Consider the following 25,937-nt stretch of genomic DNA (forward strand, 5'->3'; position numbering starts at 1 on the left):
ATGAGCATGCAATTTAATTTATATTTCATGTCATTGATGCAGACAGCTTCTATTTTGCATAAAAATTCGCAGTCTAATGATAAGGAACATGATGAAACGTATAGAAAAATATCGTTATAAAATTAAACGAAGGTTTTCTCATTTTCAATCGAAATAGTTATTTTCAATCGATTACTTTACGAAAATGGAGATTTATAAAATATAGAGTACGTCGATGAATATTTTCCATTGCGAAAAATCGAAAATTTCTGTCAAATTTTGCTTACGGTTATTACTTTTTTATATATTATTTTTTATTTAGAATTTGATATATTATAACCCCAACAAAATACACAAAATGTTTGCTTCAACAGTTTTCATTTTACAATTACTGAAGTTGTACAGACACTTCAGTAAAAAAAGAAACAATTAATAATCCTTATTTGACTACATATACGATAATCAAAATGTTCGAAAATCACGGTAAATAAATTTGATTCCTTACAAATGTAACATTTTACTCGCTGCTTTTTCGCAAAACGTTTACAAATTTTCCGTTCGAATTTATTCCAAGTCCACGAAGCTCCAAAGTCTGGCAAATCGTCGTTCATTGAGAATCGAACGCGACGTTATGGAATAATGGAACGACAATTGCCGAGCCGATGCATAATGCAAAGCTCGTTTGCCAAATTCTGATACACGATCCTAACATGCGTTATCGTCCGATCGATCTTCGTCACGTGTTTGCGTTGACTTTATGACATCCCGAAGTTTCTTCGTTGTTGCAGTCGCGACGGAAATGACACGGCCTGCACGGCGAGCGCATTACGTCAATTCCTGCACATTTTAACTAGGCAAAAATTCAGTTAATTAATTGCACTATCCTGTCGCAATATCCGTCTGCCGGCTGATCACCTGTTCCTTTTTCTGCCGCGCCACCGATCATCGTGGATATGTATCTCTCATTAAACGACTTTAATTAAGTGGAAAGTGTTTTTAACTTTCGCAGGCTTCGAAAGTATTCTTGGCCGAAGGCCACCGATGTCGGAAAATAAACATCTCGCGGAGTTTCCGTTGTGTTCGTTCGCGACTGTCGATTATACTGCTTAGCGAACTGTGCAGCGAATTAATTGAAAATCTTTTCCTGCGAAATTGGCGGTGCGTGAAATACTTTGCGTAGAAATAGTGAGAAATACAAACAAACAATTCGGATGATAATTTTCGTAGTCACAAATTGTGAGACACGATCTCTTTGTTTAAAAAGATTTCATCGATTCGTGGCACGTGAAACAAGTATGAAGATGATTAGGCTGCGAATTTCACGCATTCGTGGCAAAAATTAATCATGTCAACCACGAAACTGTAATATTAGAAGAATTCGAGGATATTGTTGCATCGTTTTCGACTCATTTCAATTATTAAAAGAAGAAAGACATATTTTGTTTGCTTTCTTTCGACGAGTTTAATCAGCTAAAATTAATTACACTAATTGCAAACACAGAGTCTGGCAGACTCTGCTGTAAATATTATTCCTAGTTGCTTTTGCCACAGTTTAAGTGTAATTTTAATTATTAATATTAGTTGAAGTTTAATCATTGACATAAATTTAAGGTTAATTATCAATATAAGTCTAAGCTTAATTATTCAAATAATTTTAAGTTTTCTATGTTTAACTGCGAAATATATTGCAATAAGAATATGCAATAAATATTGTATTTAATTTCTATGTAAAAATGAATATTGTATTTAATTTCTATGTAAAAATGAATATTGTATTTAATTTCTATGTAAAAATGAATATCGTATTAACTTTATAAACAATATATCTTAGCGAGAGCCTGAGAGACAGTCCGTACCGATCACAAAAATTCAAATCGCTACATTAAACGGCATTTTTGCGACAAATTCGTGAAATTCGCAGGTCTGATCGCAACATCGAAAATCAATTTCTGGGAAATTCTGACGCAATGTAAATCGCGCACAGCGCGAAACGAGGTCAGCGAATGCGAATGCGCGCCGAATGCAGATTCGTAGGAATTTATTTGTCTCTTGCCTGGATTCCGGATCGGCGAACAGATCATCGATAGAGTCGCATTTTGCGACTTACTATTTACAAGAATCTATTAAATTTGCCGGGATCGCATGCCGCTTCGTTTCCGAGTATTCGCGGCCGTAAATTTTCCTTGATAGAAGCCTGCGATTTCGGTGAATAGAGACAGCCCGCGGCACGTAATTGTGTTTAAATATACCGCGCGCGCACGGAATAAGGAAGAATTCAAATCCGAGCGAAAACGTGCAAGCCTAATTGTGATTTGTGGCCTTAGATTGTTGCAAACGGACGCGCCGACAGTTTCTTGGATATGGTGGACGTATAAAGATGTCTCGCGCCGCAGTTGCGCACGGCACGCAGCGAAATTAGCCGGTATTTCGTGATTTCGTGTTTCTTCCGTTCGTTTTGATCGACCTTCGATCATCCGACGTTCTAGGCTGTTACGTAAACGGTGCAGGATCTGTGCCAGGGTTCGGCAAAAATTTGTTCGGACGACGGAGAAGAAATGATACAGAACGAATGCAATTTCATTCGACGACATCGAATATTAATTTATCTGGATAAGAATTCATTTAGATGATTTTTTAAAATTTAATTTAATTATATCATACATATATTTAATTACATTATAGTAATTATACTATATTAATTATATTATATTAATTATATTGTATACTATCTGTATTATATTAAATATTATATTATATATAGTATAATAATATTATAATAAAATTATAGTATTATAGTAGTGTATTATAGTATTATAGTAGTATATTATAGTATAATATTATAGTATATTATATAGATATACTAATTATATTACATTATATATGAGCATTTTTACTTTTTTTCTGATATTGTTATACACTGGATATTCTATTAGGATGTGCATGACTGTAAGCTCAGTGATACAGTTGTTACAAAATGGTTTATCTGTTTTAGAGATTTTAGTTTGTTTTTTTAGTATGCCCAATTCTTAGTCGAGTACAATTTACTTAGCCTAGTACAATTTTCTTTTTTCTTGTTAAATATATATATGCTGTGGGGTTGGTAGAGAATATACTTTTTCTGAGTTCATGTAGGAGAAAAGGATTTTAATGTACAAAAGGATTTTATGTAATAATCCACTTATGCCAAATATTTTTTTGTTACCATTTCAATCAGATTTTATTCGAATAAGGAATTGATTCGTACAGGAATTCATACGAAAAATAATTTATTTGAGTAAAAATAATAGAAAGTGAAGCGTTTTCTCATAATTCATCGATTTATTTCTTCTAGCTTACTTTTTCGAATTACTCGAAGAAAGAATTCGTCGAGTTATTCGAACAAAGAATTAGAAAACAATTGGAACACTGAGGATTCAATATAATTCAAGAATTAAAGAATTATTCTCGTTGTGCTGAAATTGAACTTCTGAAGAATACTGACATTCGATAAGAAGTTCTTCGAAAGATCCTCGGTGCGAATGAAATTCTTTCTTTTTATCTAGTAATTAATAACTACATAATATCTAGCGAATCCCTTTAAAATAATGCATTAAAGTGCATCAGCTATACCGATGCTCTGTTCACGTCGTCGAACGGTAACGACGCTATGCCGAATTATTAAGTCTAAATAATTTCAATACTATCCAAGAAGATCGCAAAATAAAATTATTATAATTATTATAATTATTACAAGATCATCCTCGACCATGGATCGCCTTGTCAGCGGGCTCGTGCAGGGCGCATCGATCGGAAATCGCGTTGTCGGAGGATCCAGCGACGATCACTGTCGGACAGGAGCGTAAGACGCTAAGTATTAAATCGGCGCGACAAATAGCCGCGTTACCGTATGAAATGACCTGTCGTTTGCCGAACGGAAATAGCCTCGGTTTACAAAGCCATCAAACGGAAGGAAGGCGTCGTGGGGCCTCGCGCGTAAATCGAATCGAATGGAACCGAGAAGACGCGGCCACGAACGTCGGGGCGCGCGGGATCGAAACGGAAGTCTCCGGGGATCTGTCGACGATATATAAACGATCGCAAGATTTCCAGGGTCCGGGTGGTTTTTGCCGGCCGTAAGTACTGCAAGTTTGTCGACGGACGTGTCCATCTGTCCATACGAATCTACAATTCAATGACTGCCGGAGAAGGAACGCGTCCGTGGTTTGTCACGAGTCACGAAGGACAGTTAGACGGTGTACAAAGAGTCTTCTGCAACCGCCGCGCCGCCCGCCACTTCCTTCTCTTCCTCGTTCCTCTCTTCTTTCTGGCTCTTCCTTCCTCCTCTCCTCTCCTCTCTTCACCGCCAGCCATCCTTCCTTCCTTCCTTGCTTGCTTCCTCGACGTCGTCTCATCCACGCTTCGCTTGCGTAACCCAAATATTATTCCGTTGGTCCGACTGGATGTCGCTGGGGCTCGTGGAATTTCACCCTTCGACAACAAACGCTCGTCCATCTGGTCGGCCGATTTGCAATTCCGAGCGAGCCGTTCCCCTCCCCGACCGTCGCGGAATTTTTTTTCTTCGCCCACCTTCCGCTTTTTCTCGCCGCCTTTTCGGGGGCCCGCGGCCCCGGCACCGCGATCCTGTCAGTTTATTAACCGATCTTACGATGAGAAATTACTGCTGATTGCGTATCGCGAGCCGGGCAAAACGGCCCGAAATTATACCGCGGTTTTTCAGCGATCATTACGCGCCGAGGTAATGTACACACGGTATGGACTTCGCTCGCCCGCCGCTCTTTCTTCGCCGATATGCGATTCGACCGGGCGATGCGCCGTCCTGAAACATCCTTGTTACCGCGGCAGAATTCCGTTTGTATGATTCGCTCGGGGACAACCGGTTCATAGAAACGGGCAAGCTCGCGTTAGCGGTAATCATTGATTATTACCAGCGGCTTGTAACTTTTCGCTCGAACTTCCGGAGCTCGAGCTAAAACGGAGAATCGATCGCGGCCGTATCTGGGTGCTGATACTGCAACTTAGAAATTCGAATGTTTGCAAATGCTATTTTCCTTGATTGAGTTTCGATTTCATTTGGAATTTAATTTGTCGTTAATTTATTTTTAATTAATTAGTTTATTTGATTTTATTTCATTTTATTACATTTTATTTCATTTTGTTTCATTTTGTTTCATTTTGTTTCATTTCGTTTCATTTAATTTCATTTAATTTCATTTAATTTCATTTTATTACATTTTATTACATTTTATTACATTTTATTACATTTTATTACATCTTATTTCATTTTGTTTCATTTTGTTTCATTTTATTACATTTTATTTCTCTTTTCTTCATTTTATTTCATTTTCTTCATTTGTCCAACTCTGCTCTCTGTATTAAATGAAGCAACTCGATTGTGATCTTACAAAAATATAATAATTAAACTGCAGATATTTTATGCAACGAATTTGCAGACACTGTCGCATTAATGTCACCGTAATAACATCATTAAAAAAAGAAATACATTCTCCTCTAACTTCCATTTTCTGTAATCGTCGAGGACAATTTTTATTTTACGCTCTAATAACAAGTATTCAAAATAATATATTTTGCAAAATGAACCCGAGATACTCGCAGAGACAGTAAGCTTCGGAGACTATTCTATTTATTCCTAGACATTGGCGTACACAAAATACAACACAAAAAAGACGTTAATTCCGAATACAAATCATAAATTATTTTTTTTATTGTACGTGATCGATCCTCGTCATTTAACGTATCGAGAGTCCACGAGACGCTAATTCGAGCGCCGATAATCGTCCGAATCGTATTTCCTGATCGAATCGGCCACGTTCAGTACAGTAATGTCTCCCTTACTGACGCTCAGATTGTCCACAAAAGTGGACAATTTGGAAAGAGGAGATACGATTCTTACGGTTCACTTTTACAGTTACGAATTGTTAACAACTATAAAAACGAGTTCCAAGGCTCGAATAATCGTATCTCCTCTTCCGAAATTCTCCACAATTTTGCGCACAATCTGAGCGTCAGTTAGGGAGACATTACTGTAGATCGATTCGCGTCAGCGGATCGCGCATAGGATCGCCGCGTCCCGCCGCGTCGCGTGGGATCCGAACAATGCGAATTGCCGGCGCGATCTCTCCTCCGCCGACGAGGAAAGGCTCCCGGAAGTGTCGCGAGAAGATCGGATCGATAGCAAATAAAACCAGTTGCAAGGGTAGGACAAAGGCGAATCGTTCGGCGACAACGGAGAGAAAAAAAGTAGATCGAACGGGTTTCAGGAAGCTGAGGAAACAGCCTTCGCCGCCCGAGAACATGATCTAGGACGATCCGCGTTTTACCTCGATCAATGGCAGTAAGACCATGTCGTTGCCGAATATGGGCAATCTCATTGCGCCGGCCTCGAATAAATAACAGTATATCTATAATCGCGGAGCGGAGCGCGTTCCGTCGTCGTCGCGCGACAGATGCATTCGTAAAATTATGTTTCGATCCTTTTATGGTCGTCGCGATGCTGCGTTTGTATCTCTCTCTCTCTCTCTCTCTCTCTCTCTCTCTCTCTCTCTCTGTGTGTGTGTGTGTGTGTGTGTGTGTGTGTGTGTGTGTCCGAAGGTCGTGAAATTGGTTTCTATTTATTAGCAGCGTTAATCGGCGCTCGACTAATCACCTTTTACTAGGTGAAAGAATGAAGAAGTAAGTGAAAGAATTCTCATTAAATCAATTTTCCAGCGGAGCCTAATTATTTTCTGGTAATTATCGATTAATAACAGACCTAGAATGTAGAATTAACTGATTATAACTGCATCGCTTCTGTGCCGCGGCCATTGAATCCGCGGGATTAACAGCCGCGGGTATGTAATTCTGTACGTAGCTCGTTAATGTGGCTGCCTTTAATTACTGTACTCGCTGATATCTATATTCGCGACGGTGTGTAGGTGAGGTTTCTAACTATACGGGGTGTCTCGTTTGAAGGAACGCGATCCATTATTGGCTCGGAGTCGTTCGAAACGCGTTTTGAAACCAGCTATAGTTTCGGAGATAATTGACTGTGTTATTTCGAACAGGACACCCTGTATATTAAAGTCCTGAACTAAGAGATCGCATTAGAGTCTTAGCAACTTGTTCTATCAATCACAGAATCCATTATAACAAAATAGAAGAAGGAATGTAAGATTTGAAAAATTAAGACAGCAGGGTTGCCAAGAATTTAATTGCAAACAAAACAAATGAAATTAGCGGACTACGGATTTGTATGCGAAATAAAAATTGCCGAAATTAATCGAATGAAACGCAAGACAGGCGAAAATGTCTTTCCTCTTCTAAGAATTCTAACTCTATGCAAACCGTGCATTTTAACCCTCTGACGGAGCTCTAAAAATTGTCCGATCACGTTTCAACATAATTTATTATACCATTATCAACATTATTTATTATTATCAAATTCGTCTATACTTAAAAAACTGCTATCCTTAAAAAGCGTGACTGTCAGTCAGAAAGTTCCATTTCACATGCAACATATACATGCACATAAAACGCACCAGATTACGTAAAATGGCAATATTATGTTTTCTAATATTATTATATCAGAAAAATGCCGTCGAATTTCGAGTTAAACTGGCTCCGTCTGCAAACGCATAAAAAAACCGCGGTTCGTGGACGAGCGGGTCGCGCGCGTCCGCGCAACAAAACGCGCGGCGAACCGTCGCCGAATTCCGGATAAAATCTGCCGCTATTTTGACTGCCGAACGAAACAAAGCGGGACGAGCCGAATTCGCTGACAATTCGCGATTGATTTGCGAAACGACAAATTTTTGGCTGAGCTCGACTCGTCGCTCGCCAAATGCTTCTCGTGTTTCCGCTGTCGTACGCTCGAGAAATTTAACGGCGCGGCGCGGCGATACGCGACCGGCTTGCCGTCGGCGAAATAATGACGATCGCGCTGTCAACGATCCTGTCTATGAAAAATGTCTGTTACGCGGCTACCCGTTCGACGAAATTTCCTGTGATTCGAGCGAGAACAACCGTTTCGGGATCTCCTCGATGTTTGGTGGCGTTTCAAACAGGATCGACACCCACTGCGAACGATCGGTGAGTTCAATCGAACGTTTCAATTTTAATTCGTACATATTAATATAAACAACATAATGTACAAATTACGTACAAATTAATACAAATATTGTAATAATAATTGTTGCTAACAATATTTATCTCTGCTTGAAACGAAATACACGGTTCTTTTGGAAATTCGCTTGGCAATTGACCCTCGACACCGACGGCTTTAAAAATTGCTCTATCCGTCACATTTCAAAATAACGTCGACGGTAAATTTGTTTATATTTGAATAGTCTGTTAAAGGCGTGAATAAATCGTATGTCCCAACAGATTAAATTTTATCTGCACGTTTGCAATAAATTGTAGGAACACTGGAGGCCAGAAAACGTGTTTTTGACTTCGAATACAAATAGCTGCGATTGCAAAGCGTTATATAAAATTCAACAATATTTATATTTATATTTATCTAATATATTTATAATTATATATATTAATAATACATTATATATATAATAATAATTATTATTATTATTATTATTATTATTATATTAAATTATATTATATATTAATAATATATTTATATTTATCTAAACAATAATAATAATTTGATAAAGAATTTTGGTATAAAGATACCTCTGAAAATTTATAGGCTGGATGAATATTCGAACGGTTCGCGAAACGGACGAATTTTACGATGCAATAATTATTAGATATAGAAACATCGTTGCGATTTAAACGATGCCGAGACGATTAAATGAAATCGGCCGACAAATCACGTGACGCAACCGCCGCGGCTCGGCGTCCGCGTCGTGTTCCTGATGCATCGCAATTAATTAGAAATTGTTACGGAGATATCTGATATCTGATCTGGACGTAGGAGCGACCGACGCTGCCGGTCGGAATCTCTTTGATACGTAAGCTGTCGGCCAGGACCTGTTTTGCCGGACAAGTCGTTCGCCACCGGTCCAAATATTCTTCTGCGTAGCGCGTGTCATTGCGTCGTACCGTGTGGGGATCGTTAGAAAATTAACAAACCGAGCTCGCCGTTGTAATTTTTCTCTCTCCGTTCCGACAGTGGAGCCGGCCTCTTAATTACATCTTTGTTCGAATTTCGCTTTTTTTTTAGTAGCAGAAATCGATCCAGCTTTTCTCGTGGACAACGGTGGATTTAGGTGGATTTAGGGTGGATTTAGGCAGCTTTAGGTGGATTTAGGAGTACTGTAGAGGTTGCGGGAAAAAAAGGTAGAGGAAATAATTGTAAAATACTTCTGAAATTAGTGAGCCAATAGATGAGATAATATTTCAACGATAATATGCATCAGGATATTTCGAATATCTCGTCGTGTATAATATAATATTCCTATTAATTCTTGCAAATGTTGTGGAAAGAAGTTTATAAATTGACTCCAACAACTATTATGATAAATTGGAAGTTTAATAGCTATTGTTTATTATTCCTATTAATCTTAGGAAATGTTGTGGAAAGAAGTTTAAATTGACTCCAACAAATATTATGATAAATTGGAAGTTTAATAGCTATTGTTTAACATTCCTATTAATCTTAGGAATTGTTGTGGAAAGAAGTTGTTTAAATTGACTCCAACAAATATTATGATAACTTGGAAGTTTAATAGCTATTGTTTAATATTCCTATTAATCTTAGGAAATGTTGTGGAAAGAAGTTTAAATTGACTCCAACAAATATTATGATAAATTGGAAGTTTAATAGCTATTGTTTAGAATTGTTTAGTGTTAATCCGGTAAAATTTGGGAATCATTGAACTAATCTAGCAATAACAGCAAAGATTGCTGCTATTGATAAAACATAATGGAAGTGACAAATAACATAGTATGTATCGTGAAGAATAATAACAATAGATGAGTCTCTTTATTTTCTTTTTTCATTCTAAGCAATAGCAGCCTTGAAAAAAAGCATTCTAGTTATGGTCTAGTAAACTAGTCGCTCTATCGTCTAAAAAAACATTCAAGTCGTTTAGTCCACTGATTATTATTATTTGGTCCAAAATAGTTATTGCGTTCTGAAAAGTGTTAATATTAACGGAAGTCACTGTGTTTACATTCCGTAAGACGTGTGCCGTTGGCATAACGTGTGTCAGACGTTCCGCGCAACCGTGAAAAAAAAACTGGGCGTGTGACCGACCTTGTTATTGTTTATGTTACATGTTATTGAAACTTAGGGCAAGGATTAAATCACCTAAATTAAGAAAACGTATCCTAATGACCAAGTAATGGATAATATTTAAATAAATATTTGATCCATAATAATTAGTTGATCAACTAAAAATTGTAATTCCAGCTGGAGCAGCAAATAATTATTACATTGCTGATGTAAAAAAAAAACTTTTCTAAGTAGACGATCGCGTCTAACCGCTTCGCGAATTTCGTTAGCTTCCCGATGTTATCGATTTTGTGTAAATTGTTGCCGCTGTTTCGCAAATAAAGCGAACCAGTCGCAGCGCATATTAGATATATATATATACTATATCATAACAGCTTATCGCGAGTATCCGTTCGCTTCGAATTAGTGAAACGAAGCCGGCACGGTGCGTTGAGTCATTAAGTGTATCATTAAATGTTACAACATATTGTGTATGTGTATGATCGGTTGCCTAATACCGGTTATAGGAACGACACTATCAGTTTTCAGTTGATCAAATGTATCAATGCGAACGATATCTTTTGCCTGCGGTATTTAACCTGATTCCGAGCGGACGAATTCGAATGTTGTTAATCGCGCGGAAACTCTACCGATGTAATATGATTGTAACAGTTTATCGTGCATTCCATTCGGCGAGCATTTTTATAGGGTCGTTTTATAATAACGATAATCGACGTCCATCGTTTTCTTACGATTTTTCTTAACGATTCTTTCGGTTTTGGAAAAAACCACTTCGCCAGAGTAAATTATTTCGCAAAGAATTACTTATAGGGCACAAAATAACTGGAATAAATTGATGGGGAATAATTGACGACGAATAATCGTTATCCGAATAAAATATTCGACTGAAAACGTTTCATTCGGATAAATTGTTAGATAAATTTTTACTCGTTTGCATATTTATTCGACGATCTCTATCTCTCTTATGCAAACTATATTAGTATTATTAACGTTACTATTATCGTTATCATTGATATAAATAATCGTCAGAAAAATTGAAGATAACTCGAGCAATGATAATAATATGTCCAAGCTGACATTTTGTGTCCGCGGTTGAAGAGAACTGGTCCATGAAAAAAGAAATGCGTTGCGTCATCGATAAGATTAGTTGGCAAAATAATTTGCACGTAATTGAAAATGCCTATTTCCAACATTTTATCTGGATAATCGCCGGTGGTTAATTTTCGTTCGAATGAGGCCCCCTTAACGGCCACCGTCACCGGCTCAATTATCCCGGTGATCTCGCCCTTCGACTCGCTGGGGCTTCCATCAGCTCAATATCTCCAATTCTCGCAAACGACCGCGCGAACGGGTCCCAACGAGCAAAAACGGTTTTGGAGAATCCGAGCGGCGATCATATACATCGGCCCGCATAGAGGCCCGCTTCTAATTTCCAGCGCGAGCCTGCCGGGGGGGAAAAAAGCTTATAACGAGACCGTCGCGTCGCGTCGGCGAGCGACGATCTTAACCGCAAAACCGAAGTAACGAGGCAAGAAGGGACAAAGTCGGTTAAGGTAAAAGTACCTATTATGGAACGCTTTTCAGCCAGTGCACGAGATTATCATCGATTTCGTTACAACCGAGAAGGTTATTGTTGAATATTCGTGCTACCGTTCGATAGACTGACGTTTCTAGATGAATTAGGGTACTTTGAAATATCTATTAAATGTGAATAAAAAATTGTACAATGAATAAAAATGTAATACAATGATTAAGAAATAATACAATGAATAAATGAATAGTAAAATGAATAAAAGAATAATAGAATGAATAAAAAAATAATATAATGAATGAAAGAATAGTAAAATGAATAAAAGAATAATAGAATGAATAGAAAAATAATATAATGAATGAAAGAATAGTAAAATGAATAAAAGAATAATAAAATGAATAAAAAGATAATACAACGAGTAACAAAATAATACAATGAGTAAAAAATAAAATAGTTGCCAGAAATACCAATTATGTAATCCGCACAAATGAATTTGGTAGTACAATAGAACCTCGATTATCCGGTCCAACAATATCAGGATGATGAATTATTTAAATACTTTATTACATTATATTACGTTATATACAAATAACTGTTCTATTATTCGAACATTTATCCCACAAATATGGAGAACGTAGCAAAACATTTTCCAACCTTATCTCGCAAGGGTGACTTCAAAGTGCCGTAACTTCGCGAGAAAAAATCGCAGCCACGTTTCTTTTTCTTTAAATTAAAGAGGAAAGATCGTACTTTATACCACTGTAAACGCCATTTCCGGAAAAAATTTCTCAAGATCCGAGCATCTCGTCAAACTTTCAATGCGCGAACCGTGCAATTTTCAATATGAACAAACACGGCCTCGCAATTAAAGAATTACAGCGGCTAGAGTGCGTCAAACTTGGAATTCAATAACACTGTCTCAAAGTAGAGATTTCAAGCTTCGATTCGAATGAAAAGAATTCGAAAGCACGATAATTTTTCGCGAAGTTATCGTCAGTCAAAGTTGGCCAATTTCCAACGAGAATTTGTCCACGCTGTCATTTTTTCGGGCAGCATAAATCCGGCTTAGTCGGCGTACGGTTAATTGCGGCGCGAGTCCTCTCGCGGCCGCGGCTCCGTAATTTACGAGCGGCTGGGTGCCCACGGCCGTTCCGCAAGCCCGGGACGATTAAACGCGCCCAATTCCTCATCGATATCGAAAGAACGGCGACTCGGGGTATGCGCGCGGTAAGTGGCGAATTAATAAACGCCGCGAGGCTCGCGAGAGGCAGGCCTCGAAACTCGGACTAGCACTCGGACTTCTGCGGTAGCACACGATAAGCCTCCATTACTGAAATACCGACTGTTTAACCCTGCGGAACCCGCGGTCCCGGCAATTCCTTCGCACTCCCTCCCACCGCGGCCACGCCGTGCACGCGGCGTCCTTCTTCGGCCCGCGCGGCCTCTCTTCCCGCGCTCGCTTCGCCGTGTCCTTGCGCACGATGCTTTATCTATTTCCACCGCGAGGAGACGCCGCGTCTCTGCCCGCTGCTAGCGTAAAACTACATGGCATCCGATTAATTAATGGCCCGCGGAAAAGTCGGGAAAGTTATTAACCCTTCGGTATCTCCTGGCTACCAGATTGCGGCGCGACCGCCGCGCCGAACCGCGCCGCGCCGCGCCGAGCCGAGCCGCGCGGTCATGATTTCTTTCCGCTGCCTTTTCCGTGATTTATTCTTGCCTGGATACTGGATACCCGCCGCCGCTGCTGCTGCTGCTGCCTGGCCAGGACCCGAGGAATTCGCTGCCGTTTTGGCGTAAAAATACGCGCCGCGAGCTCGAGCTTCTTGCAACCGTAGGCTCGTTTCGGTAGGAGTTCTTCGCTGCCTCGTTTCAGGCTTCTTTTCTTGCGCCGACGATGAGAATTGGTGGCACTAGATTTGAAGGTTTCGGCCGCGTCGAAATCATCCGCGCGAATTGCGGAAGCTGGTTCTTTTTTATGTTCTTGTTGCTGGTATGTTCGGCATGTTGTAGATATTGACGCTGAAATTAAAACGTCGTCGGTCAGATGACTGGTTTCGCGTTTTTTGTTTCGTAATTGTTGAAGACGTATAGATGATTTCATTAGAAATATATTTCTTTATTCAGACGTGCATTGTTTTAAAAATCGCGAAAAATTGCAATAAATTCTAGCTTGTGATTTTTGTAATTTATTATGAGGCCACGTTTGTTTGTCGCTTTTAGAGTCTGCAAAGAGACCCTAGACATCGCTTTTGGTGTGGCAATAAGGGCAAATTATAGTATATAATCTAGAATCCAAAAACCCTTTGATTTAAAGTTCTGTACACAGCTGGCAAATGAATTATTTAACGCTCTTCAGCAGAACAAGTTGCTCCTTGTTTCAGCAGAACTTCTATTCCCTATGTTAAAAGTTTATATTTCCTGTTTTACAATTAATATTAACGTCGTTAGGATTAACATTAATAGGAACATTGATTAGGTTAATAGGTTAATAGGATAAGCATTGACTACAAAAATAAATAAAATATGTTTCCTCTTAAAAGTTGTATTAATGAAATAAAAAAGAAGATATTAACAACAACGGGATTGTATTCGATTCATTCATTAAACGCGTGCAAAAGTGTTAACAAATTAGCGTAGGGAAATACAATAAATCCTCCCCCAATCAACCCTTAGCGCTCGAAAACAAAAATGAACACAGTTAGAGAAGAGAGGAGATACGATTATTCTCCATTTGATTTCCAAGCCGTGGTACAATTACGGAGAGTTTGCTGCACGGATTTCGATGAGGGATCATAAAGCGGCGAGTTAAATCATAGCCGCGTCAACATAATCGAGGCATAGCTAAGCAGATTTCATTAATACCAACGTCATGTCATTTCAATATCGACGATAACGAAACACGATACCCCGCGATCGATACATATATAATCCCGTGCTAATGAGCACGCGATTGAATTTGTCGTACGGCGAACCGCGGCGGCGGCGGCAACGGCAGCGGCAGCGGCAGCTCTATCGATCCATTAAGCGCGCGCGTAGATCGCCGGCCGATAAAAAGCGGACGCGTATAAAATGCATATTATCGGTTTTTCGCCGGGCCGGTTCCGGCTGTGCGTTGCGGGTCGCGCACGAGACGCGCGAGCCGCCGGACCGCGGAGCCCGATAGAAATATTTTTGCCGGGCTAAATGGGTTTCTTCGGAAAGTCGGGGAGAACACGAGGGCAGCAGCTGGCCGGCGATGCGACAAATCATACCTGCCGGACAGCCTACACGCTGCAAGCCAGCCGCAGTTGCGCGCCTGTGCAATAGTGTGTGCATGCCGATGCACTCGCCGGAGGGAGAGCCAATGGCGTAACCAGGGGCGGCTTTCCGATTGCCGGGGGTTAAACGTCGGGCTAACGCGACGCGGACAGCTTCGCTTAACCTTCTGCTGGCGTTTCGATGCCAGTATTTTAACCACGTAAGCTGTTGCAGTCTCAAGAGTGTGCACGTTGACGTGGCCGTGCCGGCGAAACGACTGGTTTCTCGTTGATAATTGGACTGCGGGTTCGATGCATTTGTGAAAAGATGAATGAATTCAAAATGGTTCACAGATTGAGAGAATTTAATTCATTGTTTTCAAGCTGGTAGAATATTATTGAAGAAAGAAAGGAGTTTCTATTTGACAATTGCTCTCGTTGCAATTCGCAAGGGCTATTTTTATTTTGCACAAAGTTCTATCGCGTTTTGTTAATAATGAAACAGTTTTATTATTGCGTTGGCATTTTGGCGATTAAACAAGCGTTTGTGAATACAGTAAATTCTCCCTAGATGGGAGACGCCGAGATTGCGCATAAATGTAGACAATTTGGGAAGCGGTGATACGATTATTCGAGCCTCCTCTTCCCTAACTGTTCATTTTTCTTTCTAATCGTTGAGAGCCAATTTGAGAGAATTTATTGTATTCAGTTTCACAGATTGCAGTAAATTCTGCCCAATTGCTCCTCGGCTTTTAAACAAAAATGAACAGTTTGGGAAGAGGAGACACGATTATTCGAGCCTGTTCTTCCCTAATTGTCCATTTTTTGTGTACAATCTGAGCGCCGATTAGGAAGAATTTACTATGCTAACGTTCGATAGATATGCTCCTGCGAAGAATCGAATAACAGAAAAATGCATTAAATGTATCCATTCCCCCGTGATTGTTACTCCGAAGCGCTGTACAATTTAAATATTCGTTCGAACAAATTCTCAGCGAATCTTTCTTTCATTTAATCGATCGCCGTTCGAAAGGACTCGCTGAAAGATCGATAAAACGGCCGGCATTAAGCACGTCGACAATGCGCCTAACGAAGTACATGTACAAAGACCGGGGCAATAAACAATCGAATCGGCTGACAGCATTATTACCAACTTCTTATTCCTAATTGGCGAAAGTTCGAACAAGCGGTGGAGGGGTGGACGCCCATAACTTCGCCACGTACAAGCGAAAGCGAAGTAAAATCAAGACGGTTTCCAATTCACGGCATTTCCCGGTGACAGAGCATTTAATAAATCAATCTCGACGATGTTGTACAGGAATTTGAAAACCAGCCACGGCCGAGTACCTAGCATCTGGCGGTTTCCTTTTCAAGAATTGTAATTAGTCAATTCTATCGATGACTTGTGATCGATCGGCGTTCTTACGGCCGACGTGAACTCTAGGAAAACTCTGGATAAATTCTAGGTTAAATTAATAAACTCTAGATATGAATCGAGATAACTGGTTGCGGTTTATGCGTTTTTCATATAGAGTTTAAAAATAGTTTACGAGTTTTATCAAATCACTGTTCAATTTTAGATTCAGTTATATGTAAAATTATTTCTAATATCTTTTCTTTATTATGATATTAGAATATTATAATAATATTTATATTCATTATGTATTATAATATTTATATTTATAATATTTTAATATAATATTTTAATATCTATATTTATATTATATTTTTGTTATAATATTTAGAAATGATTATACGTAACCTAATATTTTTATATTTTCTTATTTGAGATAATAGCGTAATTATTCAAAATTGAGGTGAAGTCGAAGACAGGAGTCTCATAAAAACAAATAAATACTTTCCAAGCGAAATATCGTTGACATAACCTCATGTACATTTATTTGAGAATGCATACATGTATCCATTATTACAGAATGTTATTTAACGTTGGTCAATGCAAATTCGACGAACAAAATAACAAAATGAGAAGTCTAATATCAAATAACAATACAGTTAACTCGATTTAGCCAAATTAAATTGATTCGTCATATAAAAATGAAGAAACAATTTGTTCTTTGTAACATGACAATTTGTGTTTTCGAACAATTCGTTATTTCTTAGACAAATACAGCAGCCCCACGATTATCCAAATTTTCAGCGTCCGAATTTACCATTATTCAGACACGTTATACAACATGTATACCGATCTAAAACGGTCTACGTCCAACAGAGCGTATTGCACGGATCGGTAAAGATGTGAACCTAGCACTCTAGCTTTCACTGAAATTCGTACTTTATGGTTTCTCTAAAACTCTCCGTGATCATAAGTGTCGCGGGAAAATACAGAGCGATCTGATACCTTTTGGCACGGGTCGACGAAAGTATAACTCGGCGCGCCAATTAGCATTTACGAATCCATTAACAATTGGTGAATTAGGCGAGAATTCTAATCAGCCGGTATCTAGTGCGTCACGGATCGTTTCACGGAACGAAGGTTCCCGCGAAACCACCGAGAATAACGTTCCTCGTAATCGTTCGGTCCGTCGATGTTTGTCTGGCGAGCTTGTTCGAGGAGAGAAAGAGAGAAAGAGAGAAAGAGAGAAAGAGAGAAAGAGAGAAAGAGAGAAAGAGAGAAAGAGAGAAAGAGAGGAAGAGAGGGAGAAAGGAAGAAAAAGAGATAAAGAGACCTACAGAGATGAAGAGAAAAAGATCTAGAGAAAAAGAGAGAAAGAGACCTAGAGAGAAAGACGGAAAAATAGAGAAAAAGAGAGAAAGAGACCTAGAGAGAAAGACAGAAAAATAGAGAGAAAGAGACCTAAAGAGAAAGACAGAAAAATAGAGAAAAAGAGAGAAATAGACCTAGAGAGAAAGACAGAAAATGAGAGGAAAAGAGAGAAAAAAGAGAAAATGAGAAAGAGAAAATGAGAGAAAGAGACCTAGAAACAGAGAGAAAAAGTAAAGAAAATTGAGAAAAAGAGAAACAGAGACCTAGAGAGAGAGAAAAAGAGAGAAGGAGACCTAGAGAGAAAGAGAAAAAAGAGAGCTAAACAGAAAGAGAGAAAAAGTAGAAAAAGAGAGAAAAAAGAGAGAAAGAAACCTAGAGAGAAAGAGAGAAAAGGGAAAAAGAGACCTAGCGAGAAAAGAGAGAAAGGGGCCAAGAGAGAAAGAGAGAGAAAGAGAGAGAAAGAGAGCCGTCGTTTCGTCTCGCGGTGACAGCTCATCTTCTGAAAGTGATTTATGCGGACATGACTACTTACCGGTTAACTTATGGTGTTTACCAATTCAATTAGAGGTACAACCGCCGCTCTCTTAGGACGGGATACATTTGTTTCGACATTAATTTACCGAAACGCCCCGCTGTCATAACAAAACTATAATAAACCGTTGGCCAGTTGGCGCGCCGCCAGGGACCCACCGCTTTTTGGGGTGGGCGAAGGGGTGGGGGGGTTCATAAAATCAGTTGAAACGCTTCGCCCGGAGCCTCATTGTTTTCGTTGGTTCCGCGGCCACTCTCCTTCGAATCCCGATCCCATAAATCTCGCCGCGATAATGCAGTTCGGCTCTCGTTCATTTTCACGCGACCGGATCGGTTTCACGTTACGCCACTTTTAATGGAGACGCTCGAGTCTTCCATCGCTACCCACCAAGAAACCAAAAGCTCTGACTACGATGATCGACTAGAAATAGATGTATCGATTCTTTCGATATTTAATCGGCTAGCGATACGAGCGCCGGATCGTTCGATCGTGCGGTGTCTCTGAAAAATTAGATTCGCTACGATTTTTGTATGATTTACAATGCGATGGAAATAATCTGAGCGGAATTCGCGTGAATCGAAGTGTAATTCAAAGCTGCGAGAATAATATAAGAAGACAGACATTCCTTCTATTTTATTTATATTTATTATTATAGTATTTTTAGTATAGTATTAATATTATATTATTATATTATTATTAATAGTTTTATCATTATAGTATTTTTAGCATAGTATCAATATTATATTATTATATTATTAGGGGTAGTTTTATTATTATATTATGGTATTATTATTATTGTTATACTTATATTTATCTTCTATTTCATTTTAGTCAGCACTGAAAGGATTAAAGTACAGTATTTTAGAGCAAAGGCGAACACAGGTAGCATGCTCAATTGTGAATGCAATTTCTAGGATATTTCTCGACACGTCGATGACGGAACATCGATTCTAAAGCATTTAAAATCCAAATCGTTGAATCAGGTAGTTGCTATAGAATCATTTTCATCGGTCGATCATCAAGCAACACTCGAAAAGCCAATCACAAAATATCATATTCCGGTACAAGTCGGCGACAAGAGTTCTCTCTCTCTCTCTCTCTCTCTCTCTCTCTCTCTCTCTCTGCGTTAGCACATCTCAATCCGTTCTCGTTTAACCTGTCGTTACTCAATTCGAACGGGAACCAAATTAGCGTGCGACGCGCGGCGACGATTCGTCAGATTTAGAGCGAAGCGCCGTCGTTATTTTTCCAGCGCGTCGTCGCAGCGTGGCTCTCGACCGGCCGGGCAAAACTTCGTGCCACTTTCCGAGCCGGGAATGCCACGAAAAACGAACGAAACCGTCGAAAAGCACGCGGCGATTTCGGCTCGGCGCTAAACCACAATGCCTGCGAATTCACCGCGCCGCGACGAGAGGCGACGCGACGCGACGCGACACGCCGGGGACCGTTCACCGTCTCTATATTTACGTGCGCGAGAGTCACTGGCCCGTTCGCTTCACTGATTCACCATTCAGTTACGGTTAAATTCAATTTCGGTGCTTCATTGTCGCGTCAGGACTTAACACGGTTACTGTTGCTCACGGCTTCGGCACACCGCGAAATATTAACCCTTCTCGCTCGAAGCTATTTTCATTCGATATACGAGACATGGTTTTTCCGATCTAAAGTCTGCTTTGTTTTTTACTGATTCGATGTGCATGTGCAACTCGCCCTTTTTAGGCCAACTAGCAGATTCGATGTTCGTTCATTATTGGAGACGAACAATATTCATAATTGCATACACAATTAATCCTCTGGCGGACCATTTTCTCCGTAGTTTCAATGATTAGAAGTTCTTCGATTGTAATAATTCCTAGGAATATTTATAATATTTTTATATTATAATATTTTTTTTATTATTTAATATTATAATAATAACTTTATATTCATTGTGTCTCTACAGAATTTTATTCAGATTAAAAAGAACGGGATGTGGCATTCATACTTAACAGGTTATTAGTAGAATCACGTGCCAGGCTCGTCAAAATATAGCAAAGGGTTAACGATTTTTATGGACGTTTCCTTCATCAATTTTCCAAAACATATTTTTGAAGATACATATTGAAAAGCTAACGGCCTTTTTGTTGTTCCCCTAACAGCAATTTATTTATTTTATTTATTCGCTCTGCACTCGAAGAATTTTGCTCAGATCCACCAAAAACGCAAATTTCTCCCCAGTTAATAAAATTAATACAAAAATATGATTACTAAAAAATTCTCCTTTAGCTTGTACACAAAAATGGACAATTTTGAAAGAGGGGACACGATTATTCGAGCCTCCTCAAATTAGGAAGAATTCACTGTATTACGTAGCACTTCAAAGAAACCATAAAACGACAGAACGTTGAAAATTAATTAATTAACCTAATAATTTACTTAATCTAAATAAATGAAGTTCGACAAACGATCGCACAGAAACAGATCTTATGAAACGAAACTCGTCGATTTTTTAAGTACAATAACATTCATTAGCTTCGTTCCGTGCCCCATTTAGGGAAGCGCAAACGATCAAACGCTTAAAAAATGCACAACCATTCGACGATTCGTGTTTCGCTCGTCCGGAGGGGTTGAATCGAGCCGGTGAAATTTTCGGAAGAAGAAATTCCGCGCGCGGCGCGATTTCTTGGCACGTTTGACGCGCGCGTTATCCTTCCGACGAGACGAGCGATCCAGGAAGCTCGCGCGTCCGCGTAAAATGCTCGGCAAAAAGGCGAAGGTGGGAAACGTACGGCGGCGTATTTCCGCGAAAGCTCGACGACCACGGGGTGAAACTTTCTCCCGCGGTTTCGTACCGTCGGCGAGGCGGGAGCACTCCGGCAACCGATACAGTTCTGTTGCGGCGGGGACGGGTTCTTGTTGCTCATCGGCCGGCTTTCCGCTCCCGATCGGATCGGCGTACGCGGCTTTCGGGTCGCGTGCACCGGGAAACCCGATAAAAACGAGTAACTCTATAAAAGCTGGTCTCATTATGAGCTTGCGTTGCCCGCGGCCAGGCCGTGTGGACCGCTCGAGCCGGCAGAAAATACGGCTCGGTATCGTAAAGCACTCGGCGCGCGGTTACAACCGCTTACAAATGACTCTCTTAATGTCCGCCGGCCGCTGTATATATTTTACAAGGGAGTTCACTCTCGTCGCTATAACTTATACTTTCTGCGCGCCGGCCGTGCACCGCGACCGGCCAAGAAAAATAAGGATCGACGCCGGGGATACGTTTTCCATCGTCGCGGCCTCTCTTCTCTGCACCGTTACACGCCGGCTGCCCGGTTTCTTCTTAACGAATTCAACCGGAGAACGAGGCCGCGGGAAAAACGCGTCATTTAGCCCGACGTGGAAAACGCACGGATTCATTGCGGGACCGACGGGCGACTGATAGGCCGTCGGATCCAATCGCAGATTGATCCGTTTGGAATTATCGAGAATTCTGGACTTTCTTGGGACGCTGGATTTTTTTGTGGATTTTCGGGAAGATGATGGTTGAGGTGATTGATTACGATATTTCTGTGGCTGTAAGGAGGAACGATGCAATTTACTATTTCGAAAAATTTAATGATTTATGTATTTATCGGAGATGAAGGAAGCAAATAAGATAGACCGAGAAAAATTGTCGGCATTTGTTAGCTAGATGCACATTTATTTGTTTTAGTAGCCATTTTAATGAGTCCAAGATAATACACACACACATACACACACACACACACACACACACACACACACACATCTTTAATATAATAATATATATACTATATATAATAATATAATAATAATAATAATAATATATAATATATATAATAATATAATAATAATAATAATAATATATAATATATATAATAATATAATAATAATAATATATAATATATATAATAATATAATAATAATAATATATAATATATAATAATATAATAATAATAATATATAATATATAATATATATAATAATATATATAATAATAATAATAATAATACACATCTTTAAATTCTTGAAACTATCTTGCACCGATTTGATCTCGATCTTACCGATTTTACCATAACCATATAAAAATCCACGATCTAATCAGCAAAAACTGCAAGCTGTTACAAAAATGTGTGTACAAAACGTAATATTTTAAAGAACCACTTTAATTACGACATTTAAAGAGCTAGATATACATTTATTAATTTTCTCAAAACGTTTTAATGTATCCAAGAAAAATAAAAACGATTTTCGAGTGTTCCCCGTTTCTCGCAACAGGCGCAGAAAATTCGTATGTTGCGGAAAAATTCGCGAATAAAGAATAAATCACAACTTACAACGAATAAAGAGGTTCCCAATTATTTCTGACAGCCGCGCGGACATAAACGTGCAAGTTTTGAGACAGCCGTTGAAACTTAATCCTTTGCACTCGATTGGCGCACTCTGAGGCACCACTGAAATTGTTACAGCATATTCCAAGATAATTTTTATATTAACAAAGTTTACATTTAAGAAATTGTTAACAGTGTAACTGTTGTACGAGTCACCGCAAGGCTCAATTTCATACGTATAAAATGCACTTTGTCATATAAAATGGAAATACTGTAAGTCAGAAAAATGATTTTAGGTTTACGGCTAAAATGGCTTCGAGTGTAAAGGATTGACCTTTGCGACGGGAACAATTCACCGAACTTCGAACAGACAGAAGTCTTTTACGGTGAAAGCGTGAAATCGTCGAGCGTGTGGATGAGATATGTATAGTCGTAGCGGAAGAGTTCAAGTGCATTGTTATTCCGCGGCGATATTCAGGCGCATAATCTCTTATCTCGCTCGCATCCACAGGGAGATCGCCATGGCACGGTGTTCCCCGCGAGCTGTCGTCTCCGTCATATATAATTCTTTTCTACATGACAGCCAGTAGTTTGGATACAAGTCATTAACTCTAGCAACGGCGCGCGCAATATGTTAATGTCACCGATGACAACTAGTCGTTTAATCACTTAACGCCTCTTTTGAATGCCAGGAATCGCGGTCCCCGAATCTTCCGAGTGATTCATCGGCTGCAACGGCATCTCTTCTAATCTCGAATCCCGAAATTCCTTATAAATCGTCGTCAGCCGGGCTGTTTCGCAATACGGTTTTGCATCGGTTAATGAGAAAGCACGCGGCCGACGCGACGGGACCCGCGACGGTGTTGATTTGTTACGTTGCATAACGACGGTGTCAACGTTTCGCCGCCGGTACATTTTTATTGGATTCCCGTTCCTGCTAATGATTTTCTTATTTGGCTCACTCCTGAATGGGAATCGGCGCGATTCGCGACTGGCGGCGAAAAATTTTCGGTATTCGCGACATGCGACGGGATGCGTTCGAGACGCGCGTGGCAAAACGGGAACGGGAATTAAGGATTTGAAATGCATATAGCGAACATGATCGCGTTGTCTGGCAATGTTCTCTTTACGAGTCTCAGAGATCCTATTTATATCAGCAATAATATAATATTAGGAATAATAATTGTATCAGCAATAGTAATTATATCAGCAATAATATAATATCAGTAATAATAATTATATCAGAAATAATATAATATTAGCAATAATAATTATATCAGAAATAATATAATATCAGCAATAATAATTATATCAGAAATAATATAATATCAGTAATAATAATTATATCAGCAATAATATGATATCAGTAATAATAATTATATCAGAAATAATATAATATCAGCAATAATAATTATATCAGAAATAATATAATATCAGTAATAATAATTATATCAGCAATAATATGATATCAGTAATAATAATTATATCAGAAATAATATAATATCAGCAATAATAATTATATCAGAAATAATATAATATCAGTAATAATAATTATATCAGCAATAATATAATATCAGTAATAATAATTATATCAGAAATAATATAATATCAGCAATAATAATTATATCAGAAATAATATAATATCAGTAATAATAATTATATCAGCAATAATATAATATCAGTAATTATAATTGTATCAGAAATAATATAATATCAGCAATAATAATTATATCAGAAATGATGATTATATCAGAAATAATAAATATATCAGCAATAATAATTATATGAGCAATAATATAATATCAGCAATAATATATGTATTAAAACTGTTTCTACCAACCACCATGTGTCTGTTTTGCTTGTCGAGCCCAATATCGAATGCACAATATCGTGTGCACGTATCCTATTGTTCTTAAAAACATGTAATATAAATATATAAACGACCCATGAATTACTATTTAAGTTGTTTGTGATTAAGTACATTCAATTTGCTGCATAGCGAATAAATCTTATCTGTGTCCACTTTATTAACATCGTTTTTATCGTGACCGCAAAACCAATTTGTAATTTGTTTTTTATACCGTCAGTGATTAGCAATACTTGACAGAAGAAATTAATTAGCATTCAACGTAACATTAGATCAAGTTTACTTTAACTTTTTATGCTAATATTGTGAATAGACTTTGAATAATTAGTGCAAATTTGAATAATTGCTGCAGAATGTGTTTTTATAAATTAATATCACATACTACAAATGATATACATATGTATATAATATAACATAAATATATATTATAAATATATAAACATATATAACACATATGTATATAATATAACATAAATATATATTATAAATATATAAACATATATAACACATATGTATATAATATAACATAAATATATATTATAAATATATAAACATATATAACACATATATTATAATATATGAATATATATTGTGAATATTATAAATTTTATTATTCATAATATTATTTAATATAATAATAATTATTAATATTATTGTTAATATACGTCGAACAGACGATTTTCTGGAGGAAGAAGAGCGAAGCGAGGCGGAAAGGGGCGACGGGGCGAAAAATTAATCAAAGAAAGGTGGAGGTTAGGATGACAACGAGGCGGAATGAAAAAAAAATGGTGGAATAAAAGAGAGAAAAGGTGACGGCCAGGTACAACGGAAGAGGACCCTGCGCTAGAAGGACCGACCTTCGGGCACACGAGGGAAGCCCGTCGCGTAAAGATCCATGGATAACAGGATATAAATGAGTCTTCGAGAGGTCCGAGGGCAAATATAGACGAGCGAGTTAGCGAAAGGTACTGGCCTCAAATGGGACCGAATGGCACCGGTATGGAAATGCGATCGGCTTTTAAACGTCGAACCGCGCTCAGCTATGTTAATTCCGTACGTGTTACTCGAGGTGTAGCTTCTGTTTATCTTCGAATCTACCCAATGTTACCTTAACGAACGTTCTGGACCACCTACGTCTATGCCGGACACCTAGCTGTCGCTGTTCGATTGAAATTTTGCTGTTTCTTGCCGGGTCCATTGCTTCAAACTGTTCCTTCCGCTGAGACAAATGACAAATTTATTTATTCCTATTGTTTATTAATAATAATAATAATATATAATAATAATAATAATAATATATAATAATAATAATAATAATAATAATAATATATATAATAATTATAATAATAATAATATTCGTCGATTTTTATTATTACATTATTACAATGTAGTGACGATGTTATTTTATTCGTTATTCGTTCATTGTTTGACAAACATGACGTTAATTAACGCGTTACGATAATTAAGAATTCCTCTACTATAAACGATCATTGAAATTGTAGTCGATTTTTTGAAAAAAAATTTTAATTCTGATCAGTTTCAAATACGAATTTTGT

General features: G+C 38.4%; 1 protein-coding gene across 3 annotated transcripts in view; it reads left to right on the forward strand.

The window, feature by feature from the left end:
• The window catches only part of vg (transcription factor vestigial), a 162,177-nt gene that overhangs the window by 40,632 nt on the left and 95,608 nt on the right, over positions 1–25,937 (forward strand). Inside the window, exon 1 of one of the 3 annotated variants that reach the window (XM_076521710.1) lies at positions 7,874–8,064. The exons of the other annotated variants lie outside the window; for them this stretch is intronic. Coding sequence (XP_076377825.1) covers positions 8,017–8,064 — 48 coding nt within the window. The 5' untranslated portion in view covers positions 7,874–8,016. Of the gene's footprint in view, positions 1–7,873; positions 8,065–25,937 lie in introns of those variants that run through there. 3 annotated transcript variants of the gene reach the window in all.

The sequence above is a fragment of the Megalopta genalis genome, chromosome 5 (assembly GCF_051020955.1).
Source record: "Megalopta genalis isolate 19385.01 chromosome 5, iyMegGena1_principal, whole genome shotgun sequence".
NCBI lineage: Eukaryota > Metazoa > Arthropoda > Insecta > Hymenoptera > Halictidae > Megalopta > Megalopta genalis.